The 20,619-nt window shown below is 37.6% G+C and overlaps 1 protein-coding gene across 1 annotated transcript in view; it reads left to right on the top strand.

The window, feature by feature from the left end:
- SEC24D (SEC24 homolog D, COPII coat complex component) overlaps window positions 1-20,619 on the top strand; it is a 92,121-nt gene that overhangs the window by 12,403 nt on the left and 59,099 nt on the right. The window contains exons 4-8 of the mRNA XM_030564306.1: window positions 5,887-6,035; window positions 9,690-9,965; window positions 10,933-11,054; window positions 15,312-15,423; window positions 18,588-18,715. Coding sequence (XP_030420166.1) covers window positions 5,887-6,035; window positions 9,690-9,965; window positions 10,933-11,054; window positions 15,312-15,423; window positions 18,588-18,715 — 787 coding nt within the window. The remainder of the gene's footprint in view (window positions 1-5,886; window positions 6,036-9,689; window positions 9,966-10,932; window positions 11,055-15,311; window positions 15,424-18,587; window positions 18,716-20,619) is intronic.

Here is a 20,619-nt window from a genome sequence, read left to right on the forward strand (position 1 = left end):
CTTCTGTTATCATACAAACACATACAACAGGATCATTGTGGACATTGCTTCACCCATCAAGACTCAGGTTAACAATTTCACCCTCTAGACCTTTTGCACCCTGCTCAATTTCTCTTTCATTCACTTTATCCAGCAATTTGCGTGCAACATCTGCTCTGTTGGGTGGACTGTATCCTGGTCTTAATGGCTGAACCATGTTAATGAAGTGTGGGTTCTCAGTCACGCAGAAAGGAGAGTTTGCTGCATAAACAAACCAGGCAATTTTTTCATCAATTATATCTTTTTGTAATCTGCTGGTTCTCGTCATAAACTTAGCTGTGGTTGTTTTTGGACGATGGAGATTTTTTTTTCTTTTTGCTGCAGGTGGCTATTTACTGTGGCTATGTGACATACATGACATGACTGAAACACTATAATTGGCAGATAACTCTGAAACTATAGAAAATGCTGGTGATCTTGAAGGTGGATGGTTTTCAGAATCTTGTATGTTGAGGACGGATTCTCCTAAACAAAATAAGTCAATTCATTATTATTACCATACTGCTCATTTAGTATTACTCATTGTGTTCACTGACACTCAGTACTACTTTAAAAGTGAAATTGTACAAGGAAGATCTGCCTATTTCAGCTATTTATTTTTTATCACAACTGTATCTAAAGTGATAGTACCATAGAGTAACAACTGTATTTTTTTCTCAAACATAAGAATTCAAGAATAATCCAGAAGGAAGACAGGCAGTCTTTAAGGAAGATGTATGAAATAAAAAAGTTTCTAACTTGAAGATCCTACATGTTCAGAATGTTCCTTTCATCATCTTCAATGCAGCTTCCTCCTGAGAAGGAACACTTCTCATTATGTTGTTTCAGTCGGACAAACAGGTCTTGCATTTCTTTGTTACACGGTTTGTATTTTGCACACATCCCTGTCTTACCTTACAGGTAGAGGAACTTCATTAAAGTATTCCCAAACCGGGTCTCTCTTATGGCCTGCTGCCATTACAGGTTTTCCCTTCTAGTGAGAGAATGGTATGGTAGATCTCAAATCCGTGAAGGCTACACTCAGAAAGACCTCAAGACTTCTGAAATATTCTGCTCAAATAGTTTCGCTTTTGTTTCTACTGCCTATTCCTCCCTTCTCACATTTATCTTCAGACTTCATCTCCTTTTGTCCAGATCTATTCCACCCCCAACAATCTTCTATTCATAGAACTTTTTGAAACTTTGCACTTTTAGAGAGAGGTAAGGGATTGACTCTCTGTGTACACAAATGTGCAGAGGGACAATAGGGTTGAGGTCTGTTATTTCTCACATCTATATGTTGTTTGTTTATTTAAAAACATTTTTTCTGTTAACAAGCATGTTCTATCTGGAGACACAAATCCACAGTTTGAAAATTGCAAAACTAAGCATCTCTGACTGAGCACTGAGTCCTGTTGGGTAGATAGAAAGATTAACCTAAATAATCTGTACAAATACCCCTGGAGCCCCATAAGATTGGGTCTCTAATCCATGATCTATTGGAACTCATTTACAAAACTTTTCTTAAACATTACATGACTATATTGTCTTATATTATAGAATTAGAATTTATAATCCCTATTCCATGATGTGATATCTTTGAGCTATAATGTATTTTAGCCTATCTAAAGATAGTTTTAATTTTTTTCTCAAAAGCATTTTATCAAAATAATCCAATTTAAATAAAAAAATGATTTTTTTAATAAAAAAAATCAGAGTTTTATTCACCCTGCAATTAACTCAAAAAATGTATTGTGATTAATCCCACTGTTAAACAATAGTTTACCAATTGAAATTTATTAAATATTTTTGGATGTTTTTCTATATTTTCAAATATATTGATTTCTGTTACAACACAGATTACAAAGTGAATAGTGCTCACTTTATATTATTTTTTATTACAAATATTTGCACTGTAAAAATGATAAACAAAAGAGAGTATTTTTCAGTTTACCTCATACAGGTACTGTAATGTGATCTCTTTATCGTGGAAGTGTAACTTACAAATATAGGGGTTTTTTTTTACATAACTGCACTCAAAAACAAAATAATGTAAAACTTTAGAGCCTACAAGTCCACTCAGTCCTACTTCTTGTTCAGCTAATTGCTAAGATAAACAAGCTTGTTTACATTTACGGGAGATAATGCTGCCCACTTCTTATTTACAATGTCACCTGAAAGTGAGAACAGGTGTTCACATGACACTTTTGCAGCCGGTGGTGCATGGTATTTATGTGCCAGATCTGCTAAACATTTGTATACCCTTTCATGCTTTGGCCACTATTCCAGAGGACATACTTCCATGTTGCTGATGCTTGTTAAAAAAAACAACAACGTTAATTAAATTTGTAACTGAACTCCTTGGGAGGAGAATAATATTTTTCCTGTTCTGTTTTACCTGCATTCCGCGATGTGTTTCATGTTATAGCAGTTTTGGATGATGACCCAGCACGTTTGTTTTAAGAACACTTTCACAGCAGATTTGACAAAACTCAAAGAAGGTACCAATGTGAGATTTCTAAAAATAGCTTCAGCACTTTACCCAAAGTTTAAGAATCTGAAGTGCTGTCCAAAATCTGAGAGGGACAAGGTGTGGAGCATGCTTTCAGAAGTCTTAAAGTTTCTGATGCAGAAACTACAGAACCCGAACCACCAAAAAAGAAAATCAACCTTCTGATGGTGGCATCTGATTCAGATGATGAAATGAACATGCACTGCTTTGGATTGTTATCGAGCAGAGCCCATCATCATCATCATCATCATCATGGAGGAATGTCCTCTGGAATGGTGGTTGAAGCATGAAGGGACCCATAAATCTTAGGCACATCTAGCACATAAATATATTTCGACACCAGCTACAACAGTACCATGTGAAGGCCTGTTCTCACTTTCAGGTGACATTGTAAACAAGAAGCAGACAGCATTATCTAAGTAGGACTGAGTGGACTTGTAGGCTCTAAAGTTTCACATTGTTTTATTTTTGAATGCAGTTATTTTTTGTACATAATTCTACATTTATAAGTTCAGCTTTCATGGTAAAGAGATTGCGCTACAGTATTTGCATTAGGTGAACTGAAAAGTACTATTTCTTTTGTTTTTTACAGTGCAAGTATTTGTAATCAAAAATAAATATAAAGTGAGCAATGTACTTTATGAGCAATGTGTTCTGTATTGTAATTGAAATCAACATATTTGAAAATGTAGAAAACATCCAAAAATATTTAAATAAATGGTATTGTATTATTGTATTATTTGTATTGTATTATTTTATTGTATTTAACAGCGCGATTAATCACAATTAATTTTTTTACTTTTGATTTTTTTTTAATCACTTGACAGCCCTAGTAAATTTTCAAGTAAATTAGGACCTATTCTTCTTCTCCCAACTTCTTTTTGGAACTGTTCCTAAGGTGGAAGCATAGGTTGCATAAACAACCCAAGATTATAGTTTAAAAATTTTTATATTAAAAAAATTGCAATTAAAAACTTTATTGTAATAGCAATAATTTATTCACTGTGCACAGGTGCTGGGCTATTGGTATATTTAGGCGATTGAAGGCAACTGGCTTTTGTCCTTTTTCTTGCAATAATACATCCATGCTGGGCACCAATAGACTTCTCATGTTCATTATTGTATAATAGTTCATTCTGCTTTTCAGAGGAACAAGTCAGACCAGCTGTTTCAAATGAATGTTGTGTTCTGGAATGGCTATTGGGGTTAGAAGTGTAAATCTGATTCACTGGGGGAAAACACTGATCTTTGGATTCTGGATCAAGTAACTATCTAATGTAGACTGAGGAATAATTTGGACCAGGTGTTTCATACAACCTTTATGTAGGATATATTCCCTGAGTAGAGAATCACCTTTGACCTTTTTTTCTATGTCTGATTAGAAATGTAGAAATAGAAAGTGAACCAGCACTGAGAAAAGTGTTGTTATTATTACACCGTTTTATCTCCTCTACTTGGAGGAGACAAAGGCAACAAACAGGTGTTAGAAATACCTGTTATAGAAATTACATTAGTTTTCTGTATCTTTCTGTATCAAGTTTTCTTCTTATGATTAGAACCTCTTGGTTTGTCATATAATGATGAATGCATTACATCAGTTACCAGCTAATAGAGAGTAGAAGCTTGTGCATGTCTGTGCATCAATATTCAGTTTGCCCGCTTAGCAGTTTCTTTAAGGCAGCTTCCAACATCACAGACAAAACTGAACAGGATGCCCTAAAGATATAATGAGGCTTTGTCAACTTCTTGGAGGCTAGTGGCTGCCTTCTCTTGGTATAAGTCCTGTGATTTACTTTGGAGAGGAAGGTTGATGTTTGGTGAGCTTTGGTAGATGTTTGGGGAAAGCAGAGTGAGGAGAAAGGGTTACAGGAATGAGTGGAACAAGAAGAGTGTAAAATGAAATAGGGAAAGGATAAAATGAAGATGGCGGGAGGGATAAGAAGGAGAATGTGGAGGAAGAGATTTGAAGATGGAGAAAATTGACCATAGAGTGGTTCAGTAATGTAATTCGTAGTTTGTATAGTTATAAATAAAAATATATATGTAGGTGCCTTAGAAAAAAATGAAAATAGCTTGAATAAAATGGCTTTCAAGGAGCAACAAACAAAAAAACCTGTATGGTAAGTTTCTAAATTCTTAGCTGTAACTATTTTGGGTTGCATGTTTTATTATTAATTTGGTGCTGTCTAGCAGCAATGTCTTAGACATCAGTGAGTCAAACTACTGCTGTCTTCATATTTCTATTTTAGTTGTCATCCAGATTTTTTTTAATATATATATATATATATATAAAAATATAAAAATCTCAATAGTTTCTTTTAAATACAAATTTATTTTTGTGTGCTTTAGTTAGATATATAAATTAGGAAGTTTGTTATTGCTAGTATTGTGGTAGAATCTAAAGGCACCAGCTCATATTAGAGCCCCATTGAACCATGCCCAAACACTTTTAGTGAGAGTCAGTTCCTGCTCTGAATGCTGTGGTGTAAATAGACAAAGGATGGGAGGGGAATGAGGGACAGGGGCTAGTGAGGTGACTGACCTAATGTCTCACAGCAGGTCAGTAGTGATAACAGGACTAGAACTTACACCGCCTGACTTTCAGTCCTTTACATCATCCGCTGTGTGCTATGTACTATATCCTTATCCTATCCCTATGTACTGCACATATTCTCACATCAGAAAGAACTGGTATTGTAGTTCAGGACAAAATAGAACAAGATAGCAAGAAAACAAAGTTATATTTCACTTAAAGGAAAGAGAGGTCCCTTCATGTTCAGAGGTGAAGTGTGGTCAGAACAGTTTAGAAGACCAGAACAGCACCCACTGTTTCGCACACACAGGCTGTTCCTCTTTCCTCCACATACAAAGATTCTTCAGCTCTCCCCCATTATTCCTCTCCCCCGCAACCTGATACACATACAAACTCTCCCCTTGCTAATACAGTAGGAGTCTTCCTCATCCACCCAAAACTAAGGCTGTCCCCTTGTCCCCCACAGGTGGACAAGTGAGCAGATGATTTGACATTTGGGTTCATAATTTCAAAAGAACTTCTAAAACTGCACCAGTAAAATCTTACATACAGACCCCCTCAGGTTTAATTGCTTCTAATACCTAATTAGGTGTGCAAATGAATATTTGCTTTCTGTATAGGCACACTGTTTCCTCTGTGTGCACTCCATTTCTGTTGTAATAAAAATATACTTTGTGTGGGGACAATCGGAGGAGATTCTTCTGTAATTTTGGCCCTTATAGTCAGTGGTTTCAGTGTCATTTGTGACGAGATATTAGACTTTCTGGGTTGTGATTGGCTGAGATGATTTTTTTATATAACATAAATTAATTTCTCTTTTCAGGTTTCAAGGCCCTTCACCTCGCAACAATGCAGCACCTTCCTATCCCCCGTACTGCCCTCAGTCACAGCCATCCTATCCAAATAGTGCATCCTCTTCGTCCACAACACAACTGACTAATCAGCTCAACAGCCTGCAGATAAATAACTATGGTAATGGTTGTGTTATCATTTATCCATTTTCATCACCTAAAGCTATTAGTAAAATATGATGAAAGAGCCAACAATGTATCTCTTTTGATTTTTTTAATATTATTAAATGAATCAAAAGTAAACTGTAGATTGGTCTTTGAGACCACCGTGTGGAGCATTGTTACTTAGGTTCCTAAATGTCAGTCTCATCCTGCTCCTTCAAGTGGGTCTACCTATACATGCTCTTATAAGAACCATATAGGGCAGTAGTTTTCAGCCTGTGGTCCGCAGACTCCAGGGGGTCCCCAGACTGTCTAAGATTTCCAAAGGGGTCTGCACCTCCATTTGAACATTTTTAGGGGGTCTGCAAATGAAAAAAGTTGAAAACCAATGATCTAGCCTGAGGTTTTCAAAAGTGCTGAGTGCTGGCTTAACTGTGCTGTCATTAAAGGTAATCGTAAAATTCCCATTGACTTCTGTAGAAATAGAGTTGGGACAACACTATGAACTTTTAAAAATTTCACCTTACTGTTTATCAAGCATTCTTTGTGTTAGATATTTCCATAATACTGCATGTTAAATCAGCATGTCTTGGTATTTGATTGCTATTCCCACTAATGGATATTGAGACTAATTTTAGAAACTTGTCTTTTTAAAGTTGGTTTGTCTTTGAAAGTGACTGTAAAAAAAAAAAAGGTAACTCAACAGATATGCTCCCTGGATGTATTGAAAGTCATATCTGCTCACTTTAGAGTGTATTAAGTCTTTGCTCCCATTAACACTGTAGAATGAACACAGCTGTGAGAGGAGTAGCTGGACTTTATTCTTGCTTGCATAACATCATCAGGATTGTTAACAAAGTCCCACTTAAGGGCTTTATTGTGCCCTCATTTATAACTGTGCACCCATGCTGAAGGCAATGGTGTTGCACAGAGGTAACAGATGGCATAATTTGAAGACAGTTACATTGCATAGTTGCATGAAATCAGAATTTGGCCTGTAGAATCTTTTACCAATAATGGTATTTTGAGAGTGAAAGAGCCCAGCTTGACTTTCAGATCCCAGGGTGAATTTGTAGTGCTGCCAATTAGAAAAAAACTCTCTTTTTTATTTGTAAATCAAGAAAATTTGAACTGAAGTTACTGGGACACAGTAATAATGGGACTCCTTTTGTCATTTTTTGCAGTTACTTTTCAGGGTAGACCTGCACTTTAGTTTGATGTACAAGTAATTAATAATAGAGTTGAATAATTCACTACCATAGCAGTACACAGAATTAGCTTCCAGTGATGACGTTAAGTTATATCCTGCTTTTAAAAGACTTGTTTCTGAAAGCAGATAACATAGGCATGAATTTTATGACATTAGAAAGTTAATCAGGAGCTAACCCCTTTGTGGTTTTTACAGTAATAGCACCATTTTATAGGGAACCTCTGTGAGTCATTGTGCCAACCTCTGTGCTTGCTGCCAAGTTCCCATATGCATTCATTTTACTTGCGCTGGAAGAGAATGAGTGATACCCTTCTAGGCATATCTTTAAAACTTTGATAATTTGATTTCTACAATAGCAACCAACCCCCCCAAAACTTGAGTGCAAAGTAGAACAAAATCTATCAAAGCAAATTAGTTGCTAAGGTCCACATTTTCACATGTTGGTGCCTATTCTCTTTTTACAAGACACCTGTGTGAAATGTTTGATTAAATTTTGGGTTTGTGCAAGGAGACAACTACATAGATGTGTGGTTTTCTACCGTGGCGTGCAAATGAAAGACTTTCATTTGCAAGCAAGCTTTGTGAGTTCCAAGAATGTGTGTCTCAGTCCTTCTGTGTTGGGGACTGAAGTCTGGGGGTTTTAGGAAATATCTGTTGTAAAATCATTTTCTGGATGAAGTAGGGATCCAAGAAGTTACAAAATAAAATTTCTAATTATGCTATGTTATGATCATAAGCCAAATTCTGTGGCCTTTCATCAAACAGAACTTGGGTCATTGGGAGTTTTGCTCTATTTAGGAGTGGAGAATTTGGCTCTATGACAATAAGAAAGTGCATGTATTTTCTTACCTATTCAAGTTGATAAAATTCCTCTGGAATCAGGATTATATTGGGATCATATAAGAAATACTGTGCTAATACAATTAGGGATCACATAATAATGAGAGGTTTCAGAGTAGCAGCCATGCTAGTCTGTATCCGCAAAAAGAACAGGAGTACTTTTGGCACCTTAGAAACAAATAAATAAATTTTGTTAGTTCATTTTATTTTATGCTCAAATGAATGTTAATCTCTAAGGTGCCACAAGTACTCCTGTTCTTTTTGCTGATAATATAAAATAACTCTCATTATTATGTTACTAAATGTGTTTTCAGCTGTACTGGAGCTACCACTGGGTTCTTGTTGAAATATCAACTCTTACATTAGTTTTTGAGCTCTTTGACTCTGTTGCTCATGTCATGCCCACTGTTCATAAATTTCAACCACAGTACTGTTTCCCAGCTTTCAGGGGGATCTTTCTGTTTTGATAGTACTTTGTTCTATTTCTAGCAAAGATTTGTTGAGTTTTGTGTGTTTTTTATTTTTTAATAGTAGAGTTTAAATTTAGTGTGTGTGAAAACCTCCCATTGACTTCAATTGGTTGGTTCTGTAGACCTACTGAAAGTTACAAAATGCAAACTTAGGGCCTGATCTCATTCATATCAGTTTAGAATTGACCATTGACTTGAATAAGAAGGACTGGGCTCCCATCTCTGTTTGTGTGTCTTATTTTGTTTTTTTGACTGTCACCTGCATTGTTTAGAAGGATGAATGTGTTAAAATTGAGATTGAGGACAACTACTTGGTGGTATAATACCAGATAAAACCTTCCAAATTCAGGATTAGATCCCTAGATAGCATAAATTCGGCATCACTCCATTGTCTTTACTAGTTGCTGACTCCAATGAAATGAAACCAATTTATTCTAACTGAGGATCTTGCCCTTGGTTTGTGCAATTAATCACAAAGATGGGTGCCTTTTAAAATATTCCTTAGTCTAACAGATTAAATTCACCCCTGGTGTATTGAGAGTGCAAATGCACAGTGACATTATGCCTGCTATGCACAGGGCTAGATTTGGCCCACCATTTTTATGATACTTCTGTGAAATGTTTCAGACTAGTCAAAAAGCATTGATTTGTGTTACTGTTAATAGTTTGCCCTTGAAAATGATTGTGTAGAAAATAGTTTTTTGCCATTCCCTTCTCAGTTACATGTAGACCTTAAATACTCTTTAGTCTACTGAAGGTATAAGTTTTACACTGCTCTGTTTCTCCTACTTACGGTGTACTACTTCTGGCTGCCAGTCCTGGTGCTCCGTAAGTAGCACATTCCTACAGGGAGCAATTTAATACGCTACACCTGCTGGCTCTTGCAGCCCGGCTGCCCAGAGCACTGACAGCTTGGGGAGCTGAGGCTGTGGGGGAGGGACTGGGGGCTAGCCTCTCCGGACGGGAGCTCAAGGGCCGGGCAGGATGGTCCCGCAGGCCACTTTGCCCACCTCTGCTTTAGAGGCACTCTCAGTTTAAATTACAGTATTCATACATACGCTGAAAATATATTAGCAACTAATAATATTAAATGATTGTTAGTATGTTATCATTTTCAGATCATTGGATGTATAACAGTAATGTTCTTGCACAGGTCCTGGTGCTTCTCAGAGTTCTCACATGCCTTCTGGGATTCCAACATCTTTTCAAGGTCCATGTCCTCCACCACCACCAACACAGCAGCAAATGGCCTTGCCACCTGGATCTCAGATTTCTCCAGCACCAGCCAATAATATGAATGGCATTTGTACTCCACCCTCACTGCCTCCAATGGCCATAGAGGATGGGATTCCTGGATCTGTACCTCCAAATGCCAACTTGCAGCAACTTCCAGGACAACCTCCAATGCCTGGGTATCATCCACAGCATGGTAAAGATGGACATTTGGTTTCTTATTAAAAAACATGCATTAAATATTGTGCATTAGAACTGCTGCCGTCTCAAGAGTAAAGCTGAAACTAAAGGTGCAGTTTCACTTTTGATATGTAGGGCCTAAACCAGTGGTCCCCAAACTTTCTGTTGCAATAGCATATTCATGTTCCCAAAAGAGTGTGGCAGGCACCGGACGACCAGCCGCTGAGAACTGGCGTCATCAAGAAGTGTCACCGCTGAAATGCTGCTGAGAAACAGCGGCATTTCGGCGGTGATGCTTCTTGGTGTTGCCGCTTCGTGGCAGCATTTTGGCAGCTGATTGTCCAGCGGCCATGCTCCTCAGCAGTGGGTTGTCCGGCGGAAGCGCTCCCTTATCAGTAGGCAAGCGTACATAAATGCCCCAGTGGGCAGGCACCGTGTTGGGGACCACTGCCCTAATCAGTCATGGGAGGCACTGCCGACTACACCACAGCAGCCACATGCAGGAGGGACTTTGGTACCCATACGTGTCATGCCTAATTTTAGACTTATCCTTCAAACAATGGATCCTGGGTATAAAAGTGCAGGTGCTTTTAATTGCACTTGTAAAACTGTATCTACAAAACTAGAAGTTGGGTTAAGGCCTGATGCAAAATTCAGGTATATCATATTATACAACTACTTTCTCTCCCTTTTTGGGAGAGGGGAGAAACTGAGCTGCAAAGGGGGGAGGGAAGGGGGGGGTTCTTTTTTTTTTTTTTTAATATTCATAAATACTATTTAAGGAAGATTTTCTCTTTCCATGTCTCCATCCTCTCCCACAAAGAAAGCACATTTTGCAGGAAGTGGGAAATACGCTATATTTTATTTTAGTAAGATTTGTATGGCAAGATAAAATGCCTAGATATTGGATGGAACAATGTAAGAGCTTCATGACAGAGTTTAAACACTTCTGATTTGATAAATGGGCTTTTGTAATTCTGCAGCCAACTATGGCCCTCAGATGACAGGCTCTCAGCATTCTTTTTCTGGTGCCTTTCCTGGGGGTCCAGGACAGCTTGCTGGTCCACAGCAGAGGAAGCTTGATCCTGACTCCATCCCAAGCCCCGTAAGTAATATTGTGTTTAGTTTATAATGAATGCTTTCATATTAGATTGTTACAAAGAAATATCAAAGCTAACTTTGTGTTTTTATGTTGTTGGGTTTTTTAGACTTCTAAAATGTGCTGTGCCACATGGCTCATAGAATATGTTCATAATGTAACAGAATTCTTTAATTATGTTGTCACTTCTAGATTAAGTGGCAGCCGTGTGTAGCTTTAGTGCCATTTTTGGAAAATATCCATGAATCTTATTAGAACATGAGTGTAGACTTTCTACTCTAATTCATTGCTTTTTTTTAATGTGGCTTCTCTGTAATATTACAGTATAATTCCCTTCAGCAACACCTGATCTGTTCCCAGGGATTCATACACACTTCTGCTTTGAGCAGGGGGTTGGACTAGATGACCTCCTGAGGTCCCTTCCAACCCTGATATTCTATGATTAATTACTACTCGCAAACCTTTCAAATAAACCACCATCTCCTGTTATTCCAAGAAGATCTACAACTTTAATTGTATCTGAAATACTATCATTTGAACTAAATGCCCAGAGGATTGGAAAAATCATCCAAAGCATCAGTGGGGATCTGTAAATGATGGACAATGAAGCAGTAGGATGTACAGGCCTATTCTATTGTTGAATTAAAATGGCTTAGGAAAACTTTTCTACTACGTGCCTGATTCTCTTCTCCCCCCCTCCCTTTCAGTTTTACACTGTTGAAGACAGTGGAGTTACTCTTAATTTACATGTATTTGAGTGAGATCAGAATGAGGCCTTGCATGTTAAGGAAAATGTACAAAAAGTTTTGAACTGTATTTAATCTCTTGGCTGGTCATCTCCCCTATTACAATAAATTATTTACTCAGCCACTAATTGCTAATAAGATTTCACACTCATCTAGAAATGCTTTATGTTCAGAGACCTCTTTAACTATCCACTGTTACTGACAACAGCCCTGTGGAATCTGACCTTGCACAACTAACTGGACTATTAGTTCCCCAATTGTATATATTATGTACTTACAGTTTTTACTGACCTTCCATAAAAAAGGAGTATCTATTCTTTGCTTTTTGACACTTTTTAATAATACAGCTATGCAAATAAACTACTTCTGGAGTTCCCTTCTGCCCTACCATTAATGTAACTCAGAAGACAGCAACTGAACACATTTCTCATCTTTTATGTTCTTCCTCCAGAATCGTCCTAGACTCCCTTTGCTTGGGCAAGCCAACAAACTGAGGACAATATTGGACCAGAGAAGGGGGAAGTGAGGGGTGGGAAAACAAGTTCCAAAGCTGAGGAGCCTTTGCTGAGGATATACTGTTAGGTGACAGAGTGCAGCCCTGTGTTTGAGTGGGGCTCCAGCTCAGGCACCTATGCTGACCACAACTCTGAAAGTATGGTGAAAGAAGAGGCAGAAAAGTGACTGGCTGAAGAGCAGAGAAATATAGGAAGCAAGATTAAAACTTGGGGTTTCCTGGTTCATGGTCCTATACTCAAACCACTCTTGTTAAATTAGGTACTTGTAGTAGTAAGGCTGTCTGTAGCATGTTTATAAACAAGTCTTTCTGTTCTGTGTGCAGTAGAAGATATTTAGGAACACCTTGCGAATCACAGTGAACAATGATTATTTTTCCCCTAAGCCTATTGACAAGTAAGATTTCGTAGATAGCAAGTTGCTGTTTTTGTCACCTTTGATTGCATATTAGATTAGAGTTCATTTAATTTTTTTTCTGAATCTCAAATAGTATCTCTGGGCTCCATTATAAATTAATACTGTAAAACAATTATCTTTCTGTTACTGGCATACACTTTGAGGTCATAGCACTACTGTAAGAACCATTGAGACATGAATGATAAATTCCACTCTGTGGACTTGAGTTTGGTGTTCCAAGGATTGCAAATGCATTCCATGAGCATTCTGACAACAGCCATTGTGCCTATCTTATTAAAAATAGCTTGCACTTAGTTCAAGGAGGAATACTTTTTTTGCATTGGATATAGTTGCGTTGTATTACTGTTACGTTGTTCTAGTTCTTTACTTCTCAACATCTTCAAGAAATTTGAAGTAGACTGAACTGCTAATTCCCTCTTTTGCATATTTATGCCATTGAAATATTTGTAGTATTTTGTCTTGGACTTAAATGCATATATCTATTAGTTCAAAAATGTTAAAGGGTGTGATTTCAAAAGCACCTAAGTCAGTTAGAAACACAAGTCCTGCTTGAATGTCAATGGGACTCGTGCTCAGAAGTCCCTGTTATCCAGATTCTCAAAGGATTTAGATGCCTAGCTTGCACTGGAAGTTAGGAGCCTAAATACCTTTGAAGATCTGGACTTTAGGCACTTGTGAAAACGTGACCCCGGAGCCACCAGTGGACAGACAGCCGCACTATTAACTATGTGTCCATGGAATCTCATGTATGTTTTCCATTATGTGTAAAGAAGAATTTAAAGAATTTACAATAAAGAAATATGTTGTTAATACTCCATGAAATAGGGTATAGCTGCTGGGGCAGGAGGGTAAGGCCACTCCTTTGATCAGTTCAGACTCTGTTTGGTGGTCTTCAGGCATGGATGAAGATGATGTGTAACAGTTGACACTGGAGAGAAAGAACCTTGAGGGAAAGGGCTCTCTGTTGCTCACTTCAGATGTAACTGGTGTGACAAACTATTATTTAAAAAATAAGTGTTTTTATGACTTGTAAGTGTAGGCATTTCCTTTAGTAGATAAGTCATCTCACCATTTCCTATAAAGCAGGATAACGTGTTAGAATTCTATCTTAAAAAATATCCCTGGAATAATCTGATGTCTTGTTTCAGTTACCCTAGGAGAATAAACAAACTTGACAGTGACAGCAATGTTAAAAAGAAGTTGTTAGTTTGTTTTAGCAGCATAGTAAGGATCAGAACTACATCTTTAGAAGAAAAGAGATTTGGGTCAGTGACTGTAAAGGGCAACGATCTAATTGAAAATGAGGGATAAATATCTGTGCGTGTGTGTGTTATGTTTATAATATAAAGTTACAACAGTGTTGCCAGCTAAATGCTTTTTTATGTATAGCCAATGTTTAGAATTTCCTACAAGATTCATCTGTGCTCTGAAAACATCTATGAAATGCAGCATCTGTACTTTGTCAACAACTAGTTCCAAGAATAATGATATAGTTATGTCAGTTAACTCTTGAGAGTGCAGTTTACATGCATTTTCTACAGGGTTCAGTCTGAAAAAGGTTCACTTTCTTCAGTCAATGGACTTTTTTTGGAGTAAATAATTTGTTTTCCCTTTATGCAAGCAGCTAGCAATAGGTACACAAGCTGAAGAGTAGAGAGGAAGCCAGGCAAGCTAAAAGTGTAATACAGAAATGTAGCCATTTAAAGGGACAGAGTCAGTTACACTGGGAAAGGTTCAAAATGGTACTTGCCCCCGTGATTTTTCCCAATGTATTGGAAATATCTTTTGAATAACAGCCAGTGGGCTCTATCCTGATGTATTTGCCTTGATCTCTGCTGTCTGACAGAGACTTCATGAGTCTCTCAACCGCAGTTAAATTTCAGGTGCAAGCTAAACTGCTATAAACCAGGCTTAAATAAATGCAAGAATGTCCACCCACAACTTTCCAGTTTCACTAAATCTGTTCAACAAAACACCTTTAGTAAAATTGGTCCCAGTTTTGTATTTTAGATGGGGCTGAAGAAGCAATTTATCATGCTAATTGTGGCCTCAAGGGGCTATTCATTTCTGTATCCATCCCAGGGGCAGATTTACAATTTCACCCAGCATGACAATTTGCCTCCTGGAGGCAGCTGCTGGCTGTAGAAGACCTGCCAGCTTGACTCTTCTGCTGTTTGTTATTCAGGGAGAAAAGTCTCTCCTTTTAGTGGAGAACTTTGCTGAGATTGCGTCCCCATTAGTCCATTCCTGAGAGTTTTCCTGTAGAAGAGGGAATTGAGCATTGACTGTCTGACATTCTTGGTTTGTCCATTATCCAGGTCTACTGTGACAAAGTTCAACCCTAGGCAAATAGGAACTAAGAAGGTGCATAAAACAGTTATGGACATAGATATATGTATATTATTGTTTTTAATCCTCTATGGACAATACATGCTACAATATACTCCTTATCTACAATGCACATCTATAGATGATGAATGATAATAGGGTTACCTGGGGTGGGCATTACTTGTAAACTCTGAATGAAATTGAGGAAATTCATAGCCTACCCTATTCCATGTTTTTTTCTTTATTACTGATTCTTCAGATTCAAGTAATTGAAAATGATAAGGCTTCCAGAGGAGGTCAAATCTATGCTACAAACATCAGAGGCCAAGTTCCTCCTCTTGTCACCACAGATTGTGTGATCCAAGATCAAGGTAACTATTTGTGGAATCACTTTGGGTTTTTTACTAGTTAAAATGAAGTTAAAAAACAATTATCAACTGAAATTTTCAAATTTGGTTGCTTAAAATTATGCTCCCAAACCCATAATTAAGCACCTAGTCAAAGGTGGTGGCATGACTTTCAAAAATGCCGAGAGCTCCTGAACCTCTTATTAATTTCAATGGAATATATGGTTGCTCAGCACTTTTGAAAAGATATATACTAATTAGACGCTTGTGCCATAAATAAAAGGCAAAACCCATTCAGTGTGTCCTTAATGTGCCTTCATTTCCATTGTCTCTGTTGTGTCTGTAAAACATTGCTAATTGTTCTTTTTATCCCTACTAGTTAAGGTAACATGGAAGAGAAATGACAATACTAAATGTTAATAGTTCAGAGCAATTCAGTCACTGTTACTGTATTTCCATGGCAGTATTGTGTATAACAAAATAGTGAGAGAGAGAGAAAAATGCAAGCTTGTAACATGGAAATATTGAGTACCAGTATTGACTGAGGATCTTTATACCTCAACCCTGCATACACCATAAGCACATGCCTAGTTTTACATTCCTGAATACTCCCATTGACTTTGTTAACATTTGGCTTCACTGAGATTATACATATGCCAAAGTGTTTGCAGGATCATGGCCTTGCTGTGCTCTTTGAGGCTGTCTGCTTTAGCAGAGGCTGAGTGACTGACAGCTCCTCCAGTATAGGCAGTGAGAATTCTGGAGTGTTCTGCTCCTTTCAGAATCTGGCCCTTAGTACTGCCAGCTCCTTCGTAACAAAACATCATAGCATCTAGAGTGGAAAGATAAACGTAGTTGTGAGCTCCAAGCAGAACCTTTAACCTGACAGGAGTCACCTGAGCAAATCCTTTTTCCTAATAACACAATCAAAAAAGCCTGAGAGTAATAGCAACCCTGAGCCCTACAATCCACACTTAAACTCATGTCATAGTTCAGAATTACTTAACTTCACACCAAGAGTTGCACACTCTAAAAGCTCTGCATTTGAGTGGTAACCTGGCTGGCTTTCCATGTGCTGCAGGACATTGTCAAGGAATATACGCTGTATCCTTCCCCAAAACTGTTGTGATTTATAATAAGCGTATTTCAGTTATAAGAATAAGCCTCAACTATGAAATATGAATAAAATTTTAGTAAATCTTCTCTTTTGAAATAGAATATTTGAGTAGGTTAGTTGCATAAAATAATGGGAATAGCTGTGAGGATTTTTTCTAATTAATTAAGGAATCTGCTTCAGCTCCCCCTGTGCAGGGAAAGTAATGATTAAAGGAATCATGCAGACTCACTGGTGCGTCCGTGCTGGAATATAAGGTTATTGCCAAGTTTAACTTGTGATATACTGTCCATTTCTATTCCTGAGGCTCAAACTATATGGTCAGAGTACAAGCTCAGTCTCTGGGTTCAGTTTTTCCTCTTGTTTGTGTAGCTCCAGCTGTTTCCTTCTTGGCAATCTGCCGGTCCCCCAGGTAGAGTGATTGCTAATCTTAACTTCCACACGCATTTTGTGATGGCAGAATTTGTGCGTGTTATAACTCAATATAAGACTCTCCCTCATGTAAATTAAATTTGTGATGCCATTAGCTCAGCATTCATTTATCTGTGTTTGGATAAAGTCTGCTTGGGTAAAATGTATAACTACATATTCTTCCGCTTTTTGGAGGGCAGGGAGGGAGGGGAAGGGAGAGACTGTCTTTTAAGCAAAGAAGTCTGTTCCAAATAACTAAGTACAGTTTCAGGCTGAACTTTTAAAAGGAGTCTGAGAGTGAGATGCCCAGCTCCCATTGACTTTCACTGGCTTTTGGGAGCCCAGCTCCATAGGATTCCTTTTGAGATCCCAGCCACAGTTGCCACACTGAATGTTTTCTACTAGAGCATCAATAGCGTATTCATGCCAGGAATAATTATTAATGATACAGCAACATATGTGTGGAAGACACTGACAAGTACTGAAAGAAAACAAGGTTCCTGCCCCAATGAACTTTAAATATCTTTAGTTCTCTGAAACAGTGAGGAAAGCCTATGAGGAAGAGGTGTAGTGGGCTGATAGCCCATGAGAGGAAAGTGTGCAGAAGCTCACATGGGAAGAGGAGGAAGCTTTTGCTAGTGTATTTATATTATGTTCAGTGTTTACATTTGAATTGTCACTTTGCATTCCTGTCTTTTTTTTTTCCCTCTTATAACCACTGTGTGGATAAGAATCCATGACTTTTTTTAAATAAAAAAAAAAATTGGATTTTTTAAAATTTTGAATACAGGGTTTTTTTTTTTAAATTAACCTATTTAAAATTAAATTTGAAATTGAAACCTATGTTCAGATCACAACTTCTTATAATCTGTTAAAATGGTTTAAATTCAAGTTAAAAATAATTCAAGCAACACATTTGCCAAGTTTCAAAGAAAGTCAAACCATTGCTGGAAGTCACTGGCTGAGCACGTAGAACTAGAGTTTGTTGAAGTGCTAACCCAGCAGTAGCTAACCCACCTTTTTCCAGATGCAGGGAGAATATTTTCTTTTATTTCAATTTATTCAACTAGTTCAGTTCAATGATTAGTTTATTCAAAGTTAAGAAATCAGTTGGAAGTTGGAAAAAAAGCAGGAAAGCTTGTTTTCCTCTTCTAACCTATGCCTGAGGGGGGAGACCTACTAGTTCTAAAATCTTACAGGACGTGGTAAGCAGTAACAGTTCCGTTCGCTAACTACGGATAGCACTTTGTTTACTAAATAATTTTTAAATGCAAAACATGTTTTGATAAACTTTTTGTACATATTCATTACATTTAGTGTAGCTTTATTTAATAAAAAAATAAAATGTTATTTTGACACTAATAGCAAGTAAAATGTTCATCATCATCTAGTAAAATGTGTATAGATACAGTTTATCCTCCTGGCTAGCAAAAAGAAGCTCCAGAATTATGTAAAGGCTACATTTAGCTGAAAATCAAATGTTCTAATTGTTACCAAGCAATGAAAATCAACTTTTCTTTGAGAAAATAACTGAAAAGTGCAAATTCAGAACACAATTAAAATTCATTATTTAAATCAAGGTTTCCTTCTTGTTGATTTAAATCATGATTTAAATTGCTTTGATTTAAATCAATCTACCCTATCTCATAATATGTTCTTTTAGGCAATGCCAGCCCTCGTTATATTCGATGTACTGCCTACTGCTTCCCATCCTCTTCCGATATGGCCAAACAAGCTCAGATTCCGTTGGCTGCTATCATCAAGCCTTTTGCTGCTGTTCCACCAAATGAGGTAAGAAGTCAATAAATACCTATCCAAAAGACCTACTTCATGGTTTCTCATATGATGATTTTATATGACAGATGAGTTCTTTCATGGTCAGACTGTATTTACCCTAGCATTTTAGGGAGAAAATCTACAATTCTTGCAGTGGTGCAACTCCACTGGTGATAGCAACAGTGCAAATGCTAATGTAGACAGGATTTAGTGTTACCACCGTGTCATCATGACTACAAAATTAGGCATCATAGGTTACCACCGCTGTGTCCCCAGCTTCTGCTAGCACTGCCAGTGTTGCTGCCTCCATTGGAATTCCATGCAAGTGTAGACAAGGCCAGTGAAAGATTGCAGCCACAAAATGTCTTTCATTAAATTACTGCTTATCAGTACCAAATGTCACTTTAAAACTTGGACACTTTCAGCAGAGTGGAGCAGTGAGGTTTCTCATTATGGTACCTTTATATACCCACCAAAATAACTATGTTAAAAGAACATTATTAAGGTGTTAAAGTCGAATACTCTCAAGTTAAGAAATACTAGAATTAAGGTTGTATTTGCAATCTTAACTTGACCCCGCTGTGCATATGCATTATAAGACACTCTTTAATTAAATGATCGCATAATGTTTGATCAAATACTAACTTTTGAGTGCTTGAATTTACAACCATAATGTTCCTTTAATGTAGTTTTCTGTGTATAATTTCCTAACTTGTTGAAAAAGCTAAGTAAAAAACTGAAATTCTGTCATGTGGTATCATTGTGGCACCCACATTGTTCATCAACAGGATTAAAACCTTTAGATCGTCCAAATAGACCTCTGCCACTTGTGCTAAAGGAGAACTGATAGCAGTAATAGAATATCATCGTCTATCTAGACCAGCAAAGAGATGAACTGGATACTTTGCTGCTCCCTTTCACAGATATTTGCTGTCACCAAAGAAATGGTGAGACTCAGAAATCTTGAATTCCATTCCAGGCTCTGGATGGGAGTTTGCTCTAGTGGCCACAGGTTCCCTCCAACCTGACCGTGTCCCAGTTCTCTCTCTTCCTCACTCCTGGCTCCTCATCCTAGTCTCCTTGTCTATCCAGTTCAAGTCTCAGCTAGTCCCAGTTTTCCCATCCCAGCTTCTCATTGTATATGTCTATTTCCCCCACTTTAACCTCCAATTACCCCCATTCCCACTACCTCTGTCCTGATATTCCTCCTTCGTCCCCTGCTCCCTCAAGCATCTTGTCCATGTGTCTTTGACCATCCAATTCTATCCCCATACTCAGCTCCACATCTGTTGCCCCTGACTCCTCAGTTCCTTTCCTCATTCTTGGAAACAGCTCAACTGTTTTGGCTGAAATTTTGCAGAAAGATTTAGCATGAAATAGACACCCAGCATGAAAAATTCCAGCCTGAATGGTTAACATTTGGTAAACAAAGTCTTGTAATCATAAGCGTTGCACAACCGTAGTAGGCGGTGCTGAGCCCCATCCTATAACCCCTGACCTTTTCTGCTACTGCTGAAATATGTAGCTCTGTTTTGAAGTCAAGATCACAGTGAATAAAAAGGCACTTTCATATGGAGGAAAGCTTACAAATATTAAACAATATCAATATCAATTTTTTGTTTTAGAATTGCTGATGTTTTTCTAATATTGAAGCCATATATTTCTTTAAAAAAGGGATTCCTCTGCCCTTGTGAACTGTGGCTTCATATCTTTTGCTTTTTGTAGCCTTTTGACTTGACCAAGGTATACTGTAAAGAGTTAAAGTGTCTGAGAAAGTGTGTACATTAATATTTCAAGTCTCTCATCCAGTACTTTCTGACTAGAGCTAATGATTGCAGGTACAAAATGCCCATGCCTTTGGAATACTGAGTAGTTAACAGGAGCTCCCATAAATGCAATCAAGCAGCATTTTGCAGATG

The sequence above is a fragment of the Gopherus evgoodei genome, chromosome 5 (genome assembly GCF_007399415.2).
Source record: "Gopherus evgoodei ecotype Sinaloan lineage chromosome 5, rGopEvg1_v1.p, whole genome shotgun sequence".
NCBI classification, from domain to species: domain Eukaryota; kingdom Metazoa; phylum Chordata; order Testudines; family Testudinidae; genus Gopherus; species Gopherus evgoodei.